Genomic DNA, 20,977 nt, shown 5'->3' with positions numbered 1-20,977 from the left:
TTTTTAGAGCATTACATATACTGAAATTTCATGACACGTTACCATACCACAAAACCACGTTTTTTTTCCCATTTTTTATGATTTAAAAAAAACTTTAGTTCGAGGATTTTATTTTAACATAAAAACTTCTACATCGTAAGTGAGAGAGGACTTAATAAAAAATGATTCAAATAATATTTCAACATATAAACGTTTTTTTGTTGAATTACCTGTTTATTGTATATGGCTCTTAGTGAGTTAAGAAAATATTTCACTTGAGTACCTACATCAGTAATATTTAAATGACCAACACGTAATGAAGACGCAGATAAATAATTTGTTTGTAAATTATTTATTCCCGCAAAAAAATGACTGCCTTAAAACAGATTGAACAGGAAAATTGAATTCCGCAGTTTGAAAAAATACTATTAAAAAAAAATATTGTATTATAGAACTGTGTTGAAATAGAAAATAATAAAAAAAAGTTTTTTTTTTTATAAAAACCAAAAAATATTTTTATTTGCAATTATAAATGCGAGCGGCTCGCGTGATGCAATTAAGACCTTTGTATCAGGCACAGTGGTTTCAGGTTCGATTTCAGATAATATAAAATAAAGGTAACCCTCCAATAACACGGTCTCCAACAACACGGTTTCGCTCAACTATTAAATTTTGCGCAAACCCTTCTACAACACAGCTTCTCACAACACGGTTGTGTACCTAGGTGTTTAAACGAGTACATTTTGTATTAGTAAGAACGCATTTTTTTTTTAATGTAGACCCGTGTGCTGAATGAAACCGGAAATACATGAGGGGTCTGGAAAATTGACTATTTCCGTACCAAAGCTACTACTATGACATTTTAAAAAACAGCAAGCAAACTAAAATCACATACTGTTTAAAGATGGCGCTAAGTGTAAATGGTTTAGGGAGTGAAGATGAAATTATTATACTTTAACCAAATAAATGTTTACGTTTACTTGTATTGAGCAGCGATGTTGAAGAAAATCGGTAAATCAAGATTTACCAAACTGAAAAAGTACATTTTTACGGTTTGCAACATACATGTGATAATATTTTTCAAAATTTTGATCACAAAAAAACGGCTTTCGAATTGTTCGCAACTCCAATTTTTGTACTGGTTATGGAGTCTCATATAACACGGTTTGAAAAAGGGTTTACTTTCTCAAGCCTCGGTGGTTTGAATTGTAAATGAGGAAGTTCAGTATTTTTTTTGGTTTTCACTTGTTAAGAGACTATTAAACTGAGCCAAAAAATATATCGTATCGTTTATTATATTTCGTATTATCAATTCTATGATTTTTTAAGGTTTTGAATTTCTGAAATAACTCCGCATATGACGTCAGAAATTCTTCTCTGTCAGATCTCCCGATTGGTTCATTTACGGTTAGCGAACCGGATATCTTTCACAGCTCTTATATCATTAGTTGGTTCTTACGAACCAGTGACGTCGTTCAAAGAAGTAAGTTTTTTTCTCGGACATCTTAAAAAAAAAAAATTGTACAGTTTCAAGAAACTTTGCCTAACAATTTAATGCTTCAATTTTTACCGCGCGGAAGAAAACATTTGTTGTATCTAATTTCCCGTAAGGCTGAAGTTCCTCGTTCCCCACCGTAATTGGGCCACTTGTATAAGCAAATGCACGCAACAAAGTGTTTAAATAAATAATTTTGTTTGTGAATCATTTAGCGTAAGTGGGGAGAAGAGAAACGCTTTGCTTGTTATCAACTCATACATGTGCATGTACTGGAGAAGCATTTGGCCACGATCGGGGGTGTGGGTTAAGGTGGGTAAGTGTGGGTGTAGGGGGACTAGCAGTTGCAGTTGGCGTTCTGGGGTCCCTGCGGGGGCTCCGAGAGGCGCTGCCCCTTGGCCCCTCCGGCCATCAGATTGGGATCGGAGTCCAAGCTCTCGGACATCTTGTCGCATATTATATCTACCAGCCTTTCAAACACAGCCTGAAAAGGAAAAATGTATTAAATTCAATCTTAGGTGCAAAGCGCAACTGGTAAGATGGCCAACTGTGAAAGTGATGTAGTATGTTTTTCATAGCCTCATTCCATATTCTCTCCCTTACCTGAAAAAAGCCTCAAAAATAGAGGCCTAGCGGGTTATTTCCTTTGAAAAAAAAAATTATTACCGTGGAAAACAATAATTGATAGGATCACGCTTTCCCAAAGAATTAATTTGATAAAAACGAGTAATCAGGGGAAAACAAATCACAATTTGAGTAAAACGTATTCATCACTTTGGCCTTATCCGCACCCGATGGTGCTTAGGGAACTTCATTGCTTCTTACATGCAGCATTATCTTTCACATGAAGGTTAGGTGATCTGATCAGTCTTACGCTTAGGCGCTTGTCAAAGCCGGTGAAATATTGCAAACAAACATATTTTTTTAAACAATTATTTTAAGTCAATCGAACCCGGTGCCTCAAGCATGATAGGCAAACTCAGCAATCACTACACTGCGAGGTGAACTTATCTCCCGTCAATTTCCTTTTTCAGGATTTTTACCTGAGAGTATCCATCGAGTCGAAAACACTCCTCCAAGATCCTGGGTTTTTTTTTACACACATAATGGTTTTATTTACTGCCCGAATGATGTACACGAGTAAATTAGAAATTGAACTTTTTTTTTATTTCTGGGAAGAAACGAAACTATTAAGTGACATTTGAAGTAAGAAAAACAAAATACAGTGTACGGTCGGTCTTCTTCCTCGGAATAGGTTATCGTTGAATGGAGGATTTTTAAATCAATCTCGTAAAAAAGTTTATTACCATAGTAAAAGTTTCTTGATGTATTATTTGTATACGAGGCGAGTGATTTTTTGTCAGCCTCGTGGTGTAGTAGTCAGCGCGTTTGTCACTGACATATTTTATAGTCCCTGGACTGGTACCTGAATCGTAAGACTGATCATCTTACCTTCATATTACATAAATTAAGCGTAAATTTCAACTTAAAATTACAAATTATAAATTTGATTTCAAATTAGTTTATATATGCGTCAAACGTAAACCGTTTTAACATGTTTTATTTATTTATTCATAAAAATAAACTTTGATTATTTACTCATGTAAATCATTAAATTTTTAATAATTTATGACAACTACAGAACAAGATAATATACATACATGAACATTCGTACATACACATATTTACGTACAAACAAGAGAATAATTTATATTTAAACTGCAAATATATGGAAATGCTGTCGCACGTTTTAAAAGTGTTCGGATTTCAAATTGAAATGAATTTATTTTACCAAAATAACATACAGGAAAAAACAAAATATTTAAGTAGTTACATTGGGACAATACAAAACAGAAACCCTTGAGCAATGTTTCAATATTATTAATTTTGAGTTATTTTATGGTATGTAAATAAATAAATATGTTTTTTTCTTTCAAACATTAAGAATAAAATAACCACAAAACTACCTTAACGTTGACATTTTCCTTGGCACTAGTCTCGAAGAATTCCACTCCGAGCTGATCAGCCAATTGTTTTCCTCTTTCAAAGCTGATAACACGTTCTTCTTCCATATCGCACTTGTTACCCACAAGAATTACCTGAGCATTATCCCAAGAGTATGTTTTGATTTGGGTCACCCTAAAAAAATTTTGATAACACGTAAGTATTGTAACTATACGATTACATAAATTGTTACTATACGACGAATAAATGTCATGTATTTTTTAACTATTATTTTTTTAATATTAAAGAGTTTTATATATATATTTAAACCATAGAGGGTTAATTTTTATCGTTTGATATAACTATGTAGGTAGGTGCTTATATGAGAAAAAAGATAATAAATGCATTCGTTTTATGTATTTTTTAGATGAAAATTAAATTAAGAGTTGGAAAAACATGATCAGGACGAATTCATTTCTTAATTTTGTTAATGTTTTGTTATTCTCAAACAGATTGACAGCCCTTCCGATTGTTCACTATTACAATCTGACTTATTGTCTTTTAGCACCTGGTGCTCATTCAATAATCTACATCTCAAATTAAGTGCAAGATTATGAGATTTTTTCGTCTGGAAAATCCAATCATATATGACTACTCACTAAACGATGAAATATTATCATCTGTGTCTAGTATACGAGATTTGGGTATTATAATTGACACTGAACTTTCTTTTACAATTAATATGGAACCTGTTATCAATAAATCCTTAAAACTTCTTGGGTTTATTAACAGAAGCACAGCTGGCTTAAAAAATATCAATACCCTTAAAACTCTCTTCTGTTCTCTAGTTCACCCGCACCTAGAGTATTCCTCTGTTATCTGGTCTCCATATTATGATGTTCACATCAAGAATATTGAATCAGTTCAACATCGATTTTTAAGAAAGATAGGCTGGAGGTTGGGCTTATCCAGAGACCTATATACGTAAAATGAGTTAGAATCTACCTTGAACATATCTTCTCTTCAAGACCGTCGAAATAAATCCGACCTTATAGTCCTATTTAAAATTCTCAACTCACTCTTTGATGCGCCTGAACTGCTGAGCTTAATAAAATTAAATATCCCAACTAGAAACCTTAGACAAAACTTACTCTTTCATACCGATAACCATAGAACTAAGTGTGGTTTTCATTCCCCTATGCCCAGAATTCTTAGGTCTGCCAACAAACATACCAGTTTTGATTTCTTTGATAACAAGTTGTCTTCCTTCAAATGATCACTGAATCAAATTCAATTATAAACACCTCTCTCCCGCTTCCACTCCCACAAAGTCTACTATAAACCATTGAGTCTTTCTTATTTTGTTATAGTAATTTTCTATGCATAAATGTGTCCATAAAAATGCCAATTGGGCGTATATATAAATAAATAAAACCTATTAAATAATGAAAGTTTACATTGTACTTACCAGTCTTGAACACTGTTGAAGCTTTCTTCATTGGTAATGTCATACATAAGAATAAATCCCATAGCGCCTCTGTAATATGCTGTAGTGATAGTTCGGTAGCGCTCCTGTCCCGCTGTATCCTGAAAATCATAATGTCATTTTTTTAATAAATCAGTGATAGAAAAAAGGATTCTTTTGATATTCGCGAGCAACTGTTTTTCTGGAATTAATGTTTAAACTTTTTCTATATCGTGATGTAAAACTGCTTACAAAAACGTAAATCGGTATACAAAAAGACCTATAATATATCACAAAACCTTTATTTTGTCATAGGTATTGAAAAAAAAAATTGTAACTAAATATAATAAAAAAAACAAGTTTTATTATTTTAAAATTTCGATAATATCTTTAATGATATTATATGGTATCGCATATTTTATGTCTTGCATAATATTTATTTACATGGATACAAAACAATGTGATTTGATTTTCTACTCTCAGAAAATAATTGAAATCATTGCCGGGTTCTTAAGAATTGAAAATTGATATCGGAAGATATACTGGTGAGGGGCATTCTCTCCAATAAACGTTTTACAACTTTACGACAAACTAGTAATTTCCTGTGAACGAAGACATTTTATATTAATAGCGTGTCATTAATTACAAGTACAGAACCAATATCCGCCTCGTTTCTTAATACGTTACTTTGGTAATATAACAATGCTTTATTCATTTACTACCAAGATTTTATAAATTTCGATCAAGAGCCAGTTGCGCGAAATGAAAGATGATATTAATATGCTAACTGCACGTACGTCTCCTCAACTTAACGCATAACATAATATCCCTAAGTACCTAACTCAATATATTTATGTAAATTGACTGATTGTATTATGCGTGATGTTAGGTAGGTAGGTTTATATTAGGTATGTGCATCCAATTTTCAGTCTAAATCGATCACGATCATCATCATCAAACCCTCATCCGCACCTGGCGTTGCATAGGGAACTGCAATGGGAAAGTACATGCATTGTAACTCGGTCATATAATGCGAGGAAGATAAGGTGATTAGTCTTACGCTTCCGGCACCAATCCAACGACACTGAAATATTGCGGTATAAAAAATTCTGGTATACAAATGTTTTACGTTGACCCTCACAGAAATCCAACCTAGGATCTCAAGCATAGTAGATGACACGCTAATCACTTAACTATGAGACGGACTCTTCTCCGCTCGATTTTTTCACAGGATTTTACCTGAAAGTAGCCGTCGAGTTGAAAACACTCGTCCAGTATTCTGGTTCTATTTCACACGCAGAATTGTATTATTCAACCGCTAGGACACGGATAAAAACTTTTTTTTTTACTAAACGGTTCAATTATAAATAAAATTATGAAAAATGTTCTAAGTTAATTTACAAAAATACCCACTTTGAAATAAAAAATATTTGATGTACATACACGTCTGTGTTATTAGTATGAGTACAATATTCCTAAAAATGTATGCTTATGTAAATGAAATATTTTAGAGGTACTTAAGCATTTCGGCACTTAACCTTGCCTACGGCTCACACATAAACTGATATGAGTTTCCCTTGTGAGCATAGGCGAGCTTAAATGCAGAGATGTTTACGTTATATTATTTATCATGTCAAAAAAGATATACAAATCAAGGTAAGGATTTTAAAAGGCAGGGTAGGTACCTTTTTATACCTTCCTATTCTACAAAAAAATATTCACAAATATGATTTTATCGTCCTGTAGATATTAACGCTAAATCATTTATATCATTTAAAGTTCAACTTGTTTATTATGTTCTTACACAGATATTTACGACTAAATAAAAAAGCCATTGAAATAAAAAAAATTAGGTACATACTAAATAAGTAGGAAAAAGCCTTTATTTGTTCTAAGAATTTTAAAAATATAATTCAATGAATTCATTTCTTGTAGAATACGATATTGTTCTGTAGAAAAAAATAAGCTGAAGGTAATATAAATTAGTAACGAGTATTCTATATTACATTTGAAAGATTTTTCTTTCGTTTTTTACAACGATTAGTCCTAGAGCTTCTCTTTGAAAATTGAAAAGACAGAGCAGGTTCTCAATTTCTAATAAACAGAAGAGCTTCTATATTACGTGTTATTTGAACCAAGAGAATTTCAAATTAAATAGAAACCTCATATATGAAGAAGATAAATACCTACCCCATGTTCTACCTAGTTGAACAATGATATTGAAAACAGGTTGTTTCATAAACATAAAGTCATTTATGTTAGATAATTTGAACCATGTTTTTAATGCTAACTATAAATGAGTATTATCCGATATTAAACCGATTAAATCTCTTAATTCAATATTAATTAAATCACTTTTTTTGGCAAAGTAGTAATTAATATATACCACTTTGTCAACACGGATTTTTACTGACAAGCCATCTGAATTAGCTTGGTGAGTCTTGAAACAAACAATATATTTGAGACTTATTTTGGACACCATTATTGAATTACAATACGATGAAAAATTTAAAATTAAAGTACTTACTTTGTGGTTATTGATTATTTTAAAAAATAAATATAAAACGACTTTGTTTTCAACCACTTTTTTTCTACTGACTGGTTTCAAAGCTAAACGCGCTTCTTTATCGAGGTATAATTAACTAACGAATCCAATCATATTTAATTTCAACAGTGATTACTAAATATTACACAGAAACATATGGAGCTAATAAACCAAGTCTTTATTTCATGTTGTTCTTGTAAATATGGGAAGTGTGAAGTGAGATTAATACGATCTTTAAAACTAGACAGGAATGGACTAAATGAAATGTTGTTTAAAAAATAAATAAAAACAACTTTGTTTTTAACCTGTTTCTTCTACCTACCGGTTTCAAAGCTATACAAGCTTTTTTAACAAGGTATACTTAACTAATTAATTCCATCTTTTTTTATTTTATCAGTGTTATGCTGTGTATGGAACTAATAAATCAAATCGGTTTGTCTTGTAAGGACGGTAATGGGAGACAGGTACGCTCAAAACTAGACAGGAGTAAACTAAAGGAATTTATTTGCTTTTTTATTTCCTTATTATCAATTGCTCTTGTAGTTTCTAAGATTTCCAAGCGGTCTAATTTAAATATTGTATCTTCAACATAAATTCAATGTCATTATTTAAATTTTAATCATATTCTATCAGATAATTTACTGATTTATTTAAATTATTATAATTATTTAATATTAATCTAATATTAAAGTTTCATTTAGTATTTTCAATGTAGATTGAGTCGCAATCATTATAGTTTAATTGTAAATTGCGTTTTTATATGCCATATTTATTATATTTAAGGACTTTGCCTTTGTGATTTTTTGACAATGTATATTATTCGTTGTTTAGAAAGCAGGTTGAATGTTTGATGGTATAGAATTAGATGATAATTGTTTACAAAAATGATCATTTATAAAAAGAATCCGCCTCCATTGTGTAAGTGGGTTAGTGTTATTTATTGTGGGAGTAGAATATAAACATTTATATAGAAGTTTTTTATCAATTATTATAAATATGTACTTATATAATAATTATCTAAAAACAATCTTAGATACAAACTTGAAATTTACACTTGTGATATGTGATCTAAAAGCTTAAAATCAAACTGGGCAGTGGCTGACACATGGTGAGTAAAAAGAAGGGCATTAAATTAAATGCTGCACTGTGGATTATACAACTATGGTTGGATCTACACAAGGTATAATATGTAGCGGTACATTATTCAGATTACAAAAGATAACTCGCAGTAATGTTTTTTTTTTGAGTTACAAAATATTTATACCTTGCTTTACTATATGCAAAGTTTTATCGAATATTGATATAATCTTGAAATTGAATTGAGTAGACTTTAACTCTCTTCCACCGAAGATAACAACTAAACATGTTTGACAAAATTATTGACACTATATTTGAATCGATCCATGTTAAAATGGAACAAGTCACACTTTTGGTGATTTCGACATTTTTATGGAAGATTATTTTAAAAATACGCATCTTCAACTCCTCATTTAACATCTACCAAAAAGGCTCTAATCTAACAAATAAATTGTTGCAGCAATTTTTTTTCTATGTTATAAGAACACTAATCCATTGACAATTTCCCTTTTAACGTGGAATTAGAAAAACACATTTTATTTATTGGCAATACTTTATGAGTGTCCAGGCAATAGGACAGATGTGAATTAAGTAGTTTTACCTCTAAAATCCAAAATGACACGCTGCAGTAAGTGCAGTAAGTGAGCTGCATTTAAGTCATTTCAACACGGATAAACAGAAGAATCCGACGAGAAAGCGGAAACAAAATTCTGCTAACCTGACCATCAAATGTGATCACGACGTTGACGAGATGGTAGAAAATAAATAAGAACTATAAATCATTCTTACTGAAGAAATAGATTTAACATTATAAATACCGAATTGAAATACCTTTTTACGGAAAAAAAAATAAAACATGATTTATTTTTTTTGTTTTATTAAAAAAATATTTAGATGCTACAAGGGAACAATTCCGCGGATTAAAAAAAATTGCAATAAAAAAATTACCAAAAGAATAAAAATTTCATTAAAGTTTTATATCAGTATTACTTATTTTTACGAAATTAATAAGATAAAATATAACAAATTCTTTGAAAAAAATTGAGAGACAGATTTTATTGATTTTTTCTACGTTTGAGTCTTGTGCTTCTTTAACATGAATCGATTCAGTTACTTTATTAAGATTAAAAATGCATCATTATAACGGTTGTTTTTTTTGGTAACCTCTATCTCTATTTTTTTTTTGCAATTAATCAAATCGTATTAATTAAAGATCCCAGCACAAAACTACGATCAACAGTTGTGAAAACAAAATATCACAACATTACATGCAAAACAGAAACACTAATGGATGAGTTTGTGGATTGTGCCACATATTGAACATGAATAACATAACACTTAGAGGCAAGATACATTACATGTAGTGTGTGGTGTGTGGTGTGGTTAACAACATAAAATATCGAGCAAAACAAAAATTTTAATTGATTGGAGCAATGTGTTCCACCCCAACAATAGGATGGGAAGCTTTGTTATGCTTTTATCCTCTACACATTCACGTGCAGATGAAGAGGGGTGGACTATGCTATATGCAATGGAATCGGGCAATTTTAATTGTTAATTGAACGTAGTTATGCAGAAAGCAGCCAGCCATAAAAAAGTGAAACTGAGATAATAGCACCTTTGTGAAATGAGTGAATAAACAAATCTACCCAACAGTTTGAATGTTTTTGACTTTAACAAATGATAAACAATGAATATATTAGTTTTTTTTTATTATATTACCAACAAGAATCTAATCATGTGTTTGACCAGTTTTAAAATTTTTAAAAATTCTAGATTTTCCTAGTGCTGTAAATGTTTTCTGTAAATTAAGAAATGCCGTTTTTGTTATAGACACCATTTTCAAAAAGTGATTAAAACAATTTTTGTATGTAAGCGGTCTTGCTGTTTTTAGCAGGACATAGAATTGACCTTACAGCACCCGATAACATCGATATCTTATTTTTTCAAAATTGTGGACTGGCTGCTTTCCGCATAACTACGTTCAATTATATCTGCAAATTCATTGTTTTTATTAATTTTAGTAATATTTTATAAGTTATTATTGTTGTAATTCTCCACTAACAAACCTCAGAGAGTGGGTTGATGGGATTTGAGTAACTGTAAAAATATATTTAAAAAATGATTCAACAGTCAAAAGTGTAAAAATGTTCATTAATGTAAATTAAAAATATAATATAATAATTATCAAAAATTATTGTGCTTTTGTGAATTAAATCAAACCATCTTGGAACTAATTAAAAAGAAAAAATATATAAGTAGATATTAAAATCAATTATCGTGGTGTAATACTCAGCGTGTTTGCCTACCATGCCAGAAGTCTATTTTAAAGGGTGTTTTCATTCTAGAATATTTCAAGTCCCTGGACTGTTACCTTAAGCGTAAGATTGATCATCTTACCTTCATGTAACAAAAATGGTTAAGATTATCTGAGATTAGTGTCTTATGCAGTGTCTTATGCACCATTACGTGTGGAAGAGGAATGCTGATGATGAATGAAATAAATTGAATAATTAAATATACGTATTGCTACTTATTAACATGTTAATTCATTTAAAATTATTTTTCTAATAGTTATGTGAACCAATTGAAGTTTGGTTGAAAAAAAATATTTCTACTCAGTTCTAGAAAGGACTGTAATTAGTAAAGGATTGACAGGCTGGTAGTTTCTTGACACCTATAATAATGTGGCGAGAGCCCTGACGACGACATCGAAAAGACGTTGTGCGGTTATAAACTATTATTTTATAACCACATATCGTTATTATTTTTTGCGGTTTGATTGTAAAGTTTACATAAATTGTTGATAAATCAGTAAACATTTTGTAAAAAAATGATATTGAATGTGAGAATCTGAAATAAGACGCATGTCTTCGTGAACAGTTTCTTGAAACGGCAGGGGCTTATATTGAAATACCACTAAAATTTAAATCATGGAGTAAATTAATAACCCGAACATATGCTTATCTTTTTTAAAAGACAATAAAATGTGGTTCTTACGTTTTAAAAAATATGTCAAGTTGCTTTAGCTTGTATTGTGAAACGTAGATTTTGTTCTGAAAAAAAAAATATCGGTGCTCGCAGTTTGGATGAAAACAATTTTGCTTACCCATATTTGAAGTTTAACTCTTTTGTCGTGACGGAAAACGGTCTTGACCTTGAAGTCTATCCCGACAGTTGACACGAAGGCGGAAGTAAAGGAATCGTCAGCGTACCGGAAAAGGAAGCTGTCAAACAAAGATTTTGTCATTTAGAAAATACATAATAATATATTTATTTATATAAGTTGAAGTTTTTTCATGCATTTTATTGAAAACTAAACGGTTATTCACTCCATATTCTCAACCATCAGTTAGCCGGTTTATTTTGCGCAAACTATCTCGAAGTGGATTACACACATTTAAATATTTTACAATAATTATGTGTTAAGTAAATAACAGCATTTATCGATACTATTCCTAGCCGATTACCTTTCGTTCTCATTCTTCCTCTGACCCATCTTAATGGTACCTACCTAACATAAAGATAGAAGATATTCAAAATTAGAAGATTCGGATTTAGAACAAAAACCAAACAACATTTTTGACTTGACATAAAATCGGATAAAAAAGTGGTTGGAATTGTCGCGAGTCTTGGAAAACATTGTCTCATTTTATAGTTCATTTTGTCATCCAGTGCCAGAAATTGAAGAACATTCAGACCATATTAAAGGTAAGTATCCATTCCATGTTCCTATTCCTTTCTCAATTTTTTCCCAATTCACAAAACTGAATGAAATTCTATTTTCATTTACAGTCCGCCGTTTCGTCAACATTATGTTATCATTGAAGGCAATGAAATAATACCTGAAATGAAATATCAAAACGGTCTCTTTAAGGTATCAAAAAACTTTGTAATTTTGTAAATATATTGTTAAATATGTATTTTAGTAGACAAAACGTTTATTAAGTTCAAAATTTCCTCGGAACACGTACGTATTATTTGATTAATACAACAAACTACTATATAAAAAAATATCACGAACGTTTTTTCAATAATTGATTTGAAATATTTTAAAGCCAAAATATTATTTATTTCGATATCCCATTGTCCGTTGCAAAACCCTTGTAAAGTGAAATATGAGATTTAGTTTTTCTCTTTTGTATTTATTTATTTTTATTTAAGAAGGTAAACATGAACAGAAAAATATAAAAGGAAAAATAATGGAACCCACTAAACCGCAAAACCGGCTTGTCAGCAGATTTCTTATTTTTCCTTAACAAAGAAAAACGTTAGAGAAATGATATAAATGTAAAAGTAACATAAACATTATTATTATTATAAATATTTTTTTAATTTTTCAACAATATCTAATTCATATTTGCGGTGTTATTTGTTGAAATGTATTTGATTTCACCTTTAGATTTATTTTTGGGATTAAACCGCTAATTTATTTTTTTGTCGATTTATTGAAAGGAAGCCAATTTATTTATTCACATGTACAACCCTTATTCTGTGAAATGTGAATGTTTTTGAATGTCTAAAAAAGTATCGATAAACGTTAATAATTCACACGAGAAAAAATACTTTTTGATGAAGATACGACCTATAAAATTGCCATTTTTATTTTCTAAAAACTAACCAATTCAAACATGGCTATATTTTTTTGCGTAGAAATTCATAATTAAATATTTTTTTGTATTATTTCTATGTATTTTATTACAAACATGGTGAGTCATTTGATTTTTCGTATTTTATCATTGCTCAGATATTTTCATGAATTTAGAGACGGAGATGAAAAATTGTTTTTTTTTTTGAATGGTTCTGTCGTGTTAGTGACGGGACGCAAGCGGCAGGCAAAATTATTCATAATATATACGGATTAAACGCCAGATCGCCTGATGATGAACAATAGACCATGTGGAAGATTGGAAACTAAGGTCGAATGTAAGGAATTTAAAGCGATAGGGAAATCGGATTCACGGAATACAGTCTTGTTTGAGATGAGCCTCTTTAACAATGACTGAGCAAGCAACAGCTTTTAAGGAAGGTGAACATACTGTATTAAGTGATTTACATAAAATCAGCAAAGTAAAGAAGTTTGAGAAGTGGATACTCTATGAACTGAATCTACGCCACCGGCAACCTGGTGAGCCAACACAATAACGAGGGAATAGGGAAATATCACGGTTTTTTTTACATTTTAAAAGAAATAAAAGTCTATGAAATACTGTCAAGTAAAAAAAAAAGTTATTCACTCATATTAGTAGCATTAAAAATATTTTTAAATTTGTAATTTTGGATTCCCGCAAAAACGGCCATTCCATTGGCCACGCCCCTAATACGCAACGATTCACGTTTATTTGTTCCTGACCATTCAAGTTTGTTTAGAACATTATCACAAATCTTGACATCACAACTATCAAGGCCAAACATGTTGCGTTTTTCTACTGACGTATTAAAAAAAAAATATACATATGTGTATATAAATATTTCTCCACCATATCATTTGATAATTCAATTTATTATTCTATAACCATTTTTATCAGTATTCGTAGCATGTGATATTTTCCTATTCTAAGTCAGATCGTTGCTTGCGATAAGTAATGGATCTTGGAGGACAACCGAAAGCATTTGCATTGATTGGATAAAGGGGCTTCAGACAAACAAAATTAAAGATCACCCAAAAGAAGCACGCGGTAGCGGTATGGTGCATGGTAGTCCTGTGTCGGCGGTCATCGATTTCAGCTTGATCAGGCTGAATTGCAACTGTACACATATATTGTGAAGAATTGCAGACAATTATGGAGATGTTCACACTGTTCAATCGCTCACCGCTGCTGCTTCACAGCAACCCCCCCCAGCTGCACACTTCACGTCAGATAGCGAGAGCAAGAACTACAGTTGGAGACCCTCTGTCACTCACTATACTTGCTTCAACTGATCTTCGACTCCGAAGAGTCGATAAAAAAATGTTGACTGGATTGGTCGGCTCTCGCCCATAGGATTTTTGTCGCAAAGGCATTAAACCGATTACTATCAAAATACCTAAACTTTATGGATAATACAAGAAAATATTTTGACAATTTAATACCTATATATATGTTTATTTTTAATCTATTCAAAACGGCAATTAAGTCGATAAATATCAAACGCAGGTATGTCCACAACGATCTACCACAGTGTCCATGTGGACCTACTAGTTTATGATTTCAAATACAGTTTTTTGACAGTGTTTTGTGAAATAATGAGAAAATAAAAAATTGGGTGGACATACTGGCGTTTGATATTTATCAACTCAATTTCTAAAAATAAACTACTAAAACATACTATTTATAAATTTGAACATAAACTTGTATTTCTACCTAAAGTTTAGATTTGACGAATCTTATGTACCTATTGGGAACGTCTTTAAAAATTAAATTTCACATCTATGTTTACACTGATTTTTTAATTTATATATCAATATTTTATTGTATTCTGTTATATATTTCTTACACAGTTTTGCATTTAGTTTTTGCAATATTTAATTCGAGTTTACAAGTACTAACAACTTTTAGGCATTTCAAAATATTATCTTAATTGTACTCAATCGAAACAACCTTTAGAGATAAATCATATTACGTAGAATTATAGATAAATTTAAGTTAGTTATATTTATTTTGATTATTAATGTTCGGTTATACGAGTAAATTAATTTATGTAACAGAATAAATTTACGAGTTAAAATTTTATTTACAAAATTGATTTCAACAAGTTTAAGTAAATTTAAACAAAATACAAACACATGTTATGAAATTTGTTATTATACCATAATCGTCTTCAGATATTTTATTAAAAAATAATGTTAATATATTTACACGTATACGCCCAAGGATCGTTAATTTACAAATACCCATAACATTAGTACAAACATAGTAAGTAAAAAAAATAATAGTTTTTGTTGTGACATTTCTTGCTGGAACTGAATTTAAATTTTAATAATAAAAATACATACATGGTTTCATTATAATTTTTTTAATAAATTTTAACAGTCGATGTGAATAAGTAAAAAATATAAATAAAAATGAAATGAAACTATAAACGTATTTTTATCATTTTGATCATGGTAAGTAATATTTAAAAAAAAAAAAAAACGTGATACATGTATTTAAAAGAAGTAGGTACAAAATCATAAATAAAAACAGACCTGTCTATAAAGAGAAAAGATTGTAAAAAAGATTTTTTTTACGGTATTGACTTTCATTGAGCTTTAAAAAATGCATTTAATAAGGTTTTAATTTTTTAATGAAAATAATACCTGAATTAAAAGTACATATTTATACTCCTTATTTAAGTTTCATTTTGATTTAATTTTGACCAAAAGCGTCTTAAGGAACGGTAAATTATTTACAACATTTTGAACTTTTATTATATTTGTTTCAAGGTTCGATCATAAAAAAAATTACATAAATGAGTATTTTATTAAGAGACAGACTACAAAAATATAATTACAACTGGTTTGCAAAAACAGTTTTTTATTATCGAAGTAAAAGACGAGTGATACTTTAATCCACATATTTAGAATATCCAATGACCGGTTTCATCGCTTTTGAGATATCTTCGAGACTGGTATCTTTATTGAGGAGTTCATTGTATTTATACAAAACAAGGGTAAGGATAGAGAATTCAAAGTTGCATGAAAGTAAAATAAATAAAATTATTTTTATATTAAGGATCATTAACTATTTTTTTATTCCATATTTTTGGATTAAAGTATCACTCATCTTTTATTTCTATAATAAATTACAATGAACTTCCATCAAGAAGTTACACTTACAAACAAAAATGTTTTAAAAACAGTTTTGTTGTCTGTTTCTTAAATAATATGTATTCGCATAATTTTCCAAAACTGTTTTATCTTGTATAACATTCATGGTACCTTGAACTATTTTTAGTGTACCCAAACCATGAGCTGTCATGCACTCCCATATCATGACATAGGGTAAATGCTTTGCGGTTTAAGTTATGGGTTAAGGGTTAAATTTTTCGACAAAATTTCGCCGGATAATCGTCTTTCTATGTGGACCAAACATTTCAAATTTAGATTTATCGGAGAATATTACTTGTTTCCAATCATCAGTCGCACAAACGAGTTTTAACCGCATCTAGCAAGACAGAAGTGAATTTAAAAGGAACAAAAGCATGTAGAAAATAACATGTGATTAACGAAATTAAATGAACAGAGAAAAAAGGTAACCCCCCCCCCTTATTCTGCTTTTTATCGGCTATGATCGATGTGGTAGGTTTATTCTAAACTTGACCGTATCAAGAAACGCACGTATTTTTCTTGGTTTACTAAGTTATCCGCTGCATTAAAAAAAAACAACGTTTTTGTTTGTTTCACTCTTTTTTTATAAAATGTAAACCGCATTTTATGGCATTGAAAGATATTAGTTGTACTTCAGGGTGCGTCCAGGCTTTTTTTTTTATTAATAGATAAGAGTCTGTACAATATAACCTTTATCATTAACTAATTACAAGAGGGATGGAGAATACGAACATTTGGACGAACTCAAATATTGTAATAACCTTTAGCAATTTAGATGTTCTTAATTACATTTTCTTGATTTTTGGGTCAATAAACATAAAAATATAAACAAAAGATATTATAACGAAAATTTAACATGTGTGATATGGTACTGGTTCTGTTTCAGGATCCTCTGGTGGGTCAAGAGTAAGAGTAGTGACCCAAATAATATTGTAAAATAAAATGCAAAAGCAAAACTCACCCAATTTTGAAGAAAGGTAAAAATATTGAGAAATTTATACTTTGTCTTGCAAAGGCTACTCTTTTGACCAAATAAATAAATTAAAACAAAAGTTTTCGTACATAAAATATGAATCCTAACAGAGGTTCACATCTTCTAAGAAAGTAAATAAAATTAAATAAAAATTCCTTCAAATTAACGATAAATGGCTGCAGAAAACATTTGAAAGACCGAGAGGTGAGCAGTGAAGATCGGGTCGACCATTGAAATTATTCGATGACTTGAGCAAAAGAAGTAAGTGAAGAAAAACGGCAGAGCGTATTCTTCGTTCTATAGTTGATTTTAATGTGTAAATGCACGCCTACACGCACAATATAATGCCTTTCACAGAAGTTGCAAATGAGTTATTAATACAAGCTGAACCTCACTCTGACAACAATGACTCCGATTCAGAGATTTCAGGAAACGAAGAGAATGCCCAGGATGATAAAAAAATTAAGGTACTTATCGACATAGTCATAATCATAATAGATTAATTAATTATGTTCTAGTTTAGTTTTAACGAAAGCAAAAGTTTGAAATTCAAATCCTAATTTTTATATCGTAATTTTACAAAAATAAATAGTTTCATTTATAGTTTTGATTTTTTCTAATATTGTTATAAATAATGCAAAATACTTTATAAAGGTCATGTCAACTATGTAATCTATTAAGACTGATACAATAGAAAAAAAAAGTTTTGTCCGGCTAGATCGGCGAAATACCCCTATGTACATGGTGCATTTATGGCCAATCTAGGCGAGTCTTCTTTATTATATCCGTTAGAAGACGTTTTTTGTGGTACCCCTTGCTTGAAATCCATATTACAATAATTTCCTGGAAACTGTCCACACCGAAAACTTGATTTGACACGTAGATCTAATATCTCTTTGTATTTCTGCAGTAGTAAGAAAACGATTTTGGTTGATAAGTGTTCCGGACGCGCTGGAGATGAATTAAAAACCACCATCTATATTATTATTGTCTCGTGCGCGTTTATAGTTAATTTAACATGAATACCAAATGGTATAGGACTCCGGTATCTGTCAAAGCCAAGTGCTGAATTCAAAATAAAGATGATTTGTTTCACTTTTAGGTTCGGCCTTGGCTATACCGGGGAAAACTTAACCGGCCGCGTACTTAAGCTACAGACAGTGGATCCGCAACGCTTTATAATATGTACGTTTTGTCAGCCAGTTCGCTCCAGACACTTGAGTTGTGTGTTTCTCTTTCTCTAGGTATCCTCTCTTGATTGTCTTGACTGCGATCGCCTCTCTGTATCAACATGGCCCGTTAGAAAGTTCTTTTCAGAGCTATCGAGGTTGATTTAGCGGTCAGAGATTTCTTGGTACGCCAGGCTCCTGGGCCTTCCGTTTACGCCGGGTGGGCCGATTCGAAGGGACCATGGAGACGAAGCAACCACCCTCCCCTGTAACGGCTCGGTTACAATAAGCTTGGCAACCAGCCGACCTTCTCTTGGAATTGTCATGTGCTGCCGACCACATCCCTTTTTTCTCTCCAGAGAGCCGGTTTGAAGGTTTTTTTCAAAATAAAACTCTCCCAGAACACTCCGAAAAGCCGATTCTACGAAAAATTTCACGATGTGAAATATTTTATTGGTTTTTTTTTTGTTGATATTATCGCGATAGACATTTGACCCGGTCTCTTTATATTTTTTTAGCGATGTTTGAAGAACATCTAAAGAGACATAGCTCATAAAAAAACTGATGTAGTTTTTTAAAATGTAATAACTTTAAGTGGATACCCAACACAATTCTAAAAAATACACAGAAGCAATTGTAAAATAATGAAATTATTTCTAAGAATGAGGGTAGTCAGGCAAACTGGGAGTTAGTGAAAGCAGGTAATTGCGAACTTTGTTTTGCCTATAGGTAAATTTATTGGCCAAAGAATATAAAAGCGAAATCAGAGAGAGTCGTACAAAGTTAGAACCTACATATGTAACAAACAGCTTAGTACTTTTAGTAACTCTATTCTGTGTTTTAAAGTTGATAAGATTCCGGAGTAAGAAAAAATCAAGTTCTGAATTTAAAATGAAAAAGCAAACTACTTAAGTGAATTGTATTTGACGATTCCAATTATATTTCAGTTGAATAAAGTATTATTTTTGTAAAACAAAGTGATAAACGGAATTATTTTGTCTTTAAAAACCAAATCCGCATTTATGTACATAAAATCAAATTAAGAATTATTTTAATAACATGCCTATTTATATCGCTTTAATTTTTAAACTTTGAAATCTGCCACTAGACACTCTGTGCATGGATTTATAAGAAAGGTTGTGGAAAATTAGTACCTACTACCTGATATTTTCTTGGATTTCTTGGACAATGCAAATATTGAACTGTCCGGTGAAACTTTTTTTAAATCTAAGAAAAAGTAAAATTAAATGTATTTTTTTTATAATCCTTTATATACACGTGTATGAAAGCATGTCATCTCAATTCACAATTTAGTTCCTAAATTGGTGACAAGGACCCGTTTGACCATAACATAAAAATTCACATATTTCGGAGAGCAACCGGTAGAAACAATGTCCTCATAAATAAACTTTTAACCGGTATTAAAAAAAATCTTAGTTTTTATAAAATCATAATTGCGTCATAGTTGTCAATGGATTAAAAAAAATCTTGACAAATGTTTATATTTTATTTGCTATTAAAAAACGCTGAATGACCTCTTACTGAAATTTGGTAAGGTATCCAAAATAAAACAGTTTTAATTATTATTATTATTATGGATAACTTATATAGCGCCATTTTCGTAATAAAATACCTCAAGGGCGCTTTACATAGTGATTCTATTGTTAATTAATTTGATTGAAGCTTTTAAATTTGTAATTTAATTAAAACAATTTATTTTGTTGTCACGTGCTACGGATTTATTCAAATGATTTAGAGAACAAGTGGGTTTAAGTTTTTTCCGAAACATCAGTTCACTTTCACAGCCTCGCACCTCTGCTGGGAGAGCATTCCATGCCATAGGGCCTGCGACCGCAAATGCGCGTTCACTAAATTTAGTGCGCTGTTTGCGCAGAGGTATAATAACTTTTCTTCTCGTCGTAGACGTAGCTGATCTAAGCGTGAGACGCCTGTCAGCTAGTTCATTTGGAATGCATAGTTCCCTTAGATATTCCGGAGCAGAGTTGTGCAGTGACTTATACATAAGCCAACAGAGTTTGTATTCGACCCTCTGTGGAAAATGGAATAATGGATTTAACGATACTTTTATTTTTCAAAAACATGTGTGACCTTGGGGATACCTTATCAAGTTTTAATACGGAATTCTAATAAGTATCTGCTTTCACAACAAATAACCTCTTATTAGTCCTATCTACTACCAATGTTAAAACAATGAAAGCGTGATTAAATGCTTACCTAGTCTTTCCTACTGAACTGTTGCCAATAATGAGTAGTTTAAACATGTAGTCGAAATTTTGGTCCGCCGCATCCTTTTGCCATTTGGGGTCTGCTCCTCCCGCCATCTAAAACAATTAATAATGGATTTTGAATATTCCCGAAGACATGAGAGTGAAATACCGATTAAAACTTATTTTTTGGTATGCATAATATGGTTACATCTAGGTGCATTTTTGTGCTTAAACTGGTTCCGTAGATAGGTAACATACGTGATTAAGATAACGTATAACATAAGCGATCATAGTTTTACACCGAATAAATTAA

The 20,977-nt window shown here is 31.0% G+C and overlaps 1 protein-coding gene across 2 annotated transcripts in view; it reads right to left on the bottom strand.

The window, feature by feature from the left end:
• Positions 1–20,977, bottom strand: part of Rab3 (RAS oncogene family member Rab3) — a 47,917-nt gene continuing 26,940 nt past the window's right edge. For both annotated transcript variants that reach the window (XM_088240703.1, XM_088240704.1), the window contains exons 2-6: positions 20,672–20,778; positions 11,615–11,732; positions 4,887–5,005; positions 3,442–3,613; positions 1–1,958 (exon numbers count right to left, since the gene is read on the bottom strand). In XM_088240703.1, coding sequence (XP_088096829.1) covers positions 1,812–1,958; positions 3,442–3,613; positions 4,887–5,005; positions 11,615–11,732; positions 20,672–20,778 — 663 coding nt within the window. In that variant the 3' untranslated portion in view covers positions 1–1,811. The remainder of the gene's footprint in view (positions 1,959–3,441; positions 3,614–4,886; positions 5,006–11,614; positions 11,733–20,671; positions 20,779–20,977) is intronic.

This window comes from Micrasema longulum, unplaced genomic scaffold (genome assembly GCF_059751315.1).
Source record: "Micrasema longulum isolate JH-2025_06_02 unplaced genomic scaffold, ASM5975131v1 h1tg002563l, whole genome shotgun sequence".
NCBI lineage: Eukaryota > Metazoa > Arthropoda > Insecta > Trichoptera > Brachycentridae > Micrasema > Micrasema longulum.
Note: the sequence above shows the minus strand (reverse complement) of the source record. Positions and strands in the feature narration are given on the sequence as shown.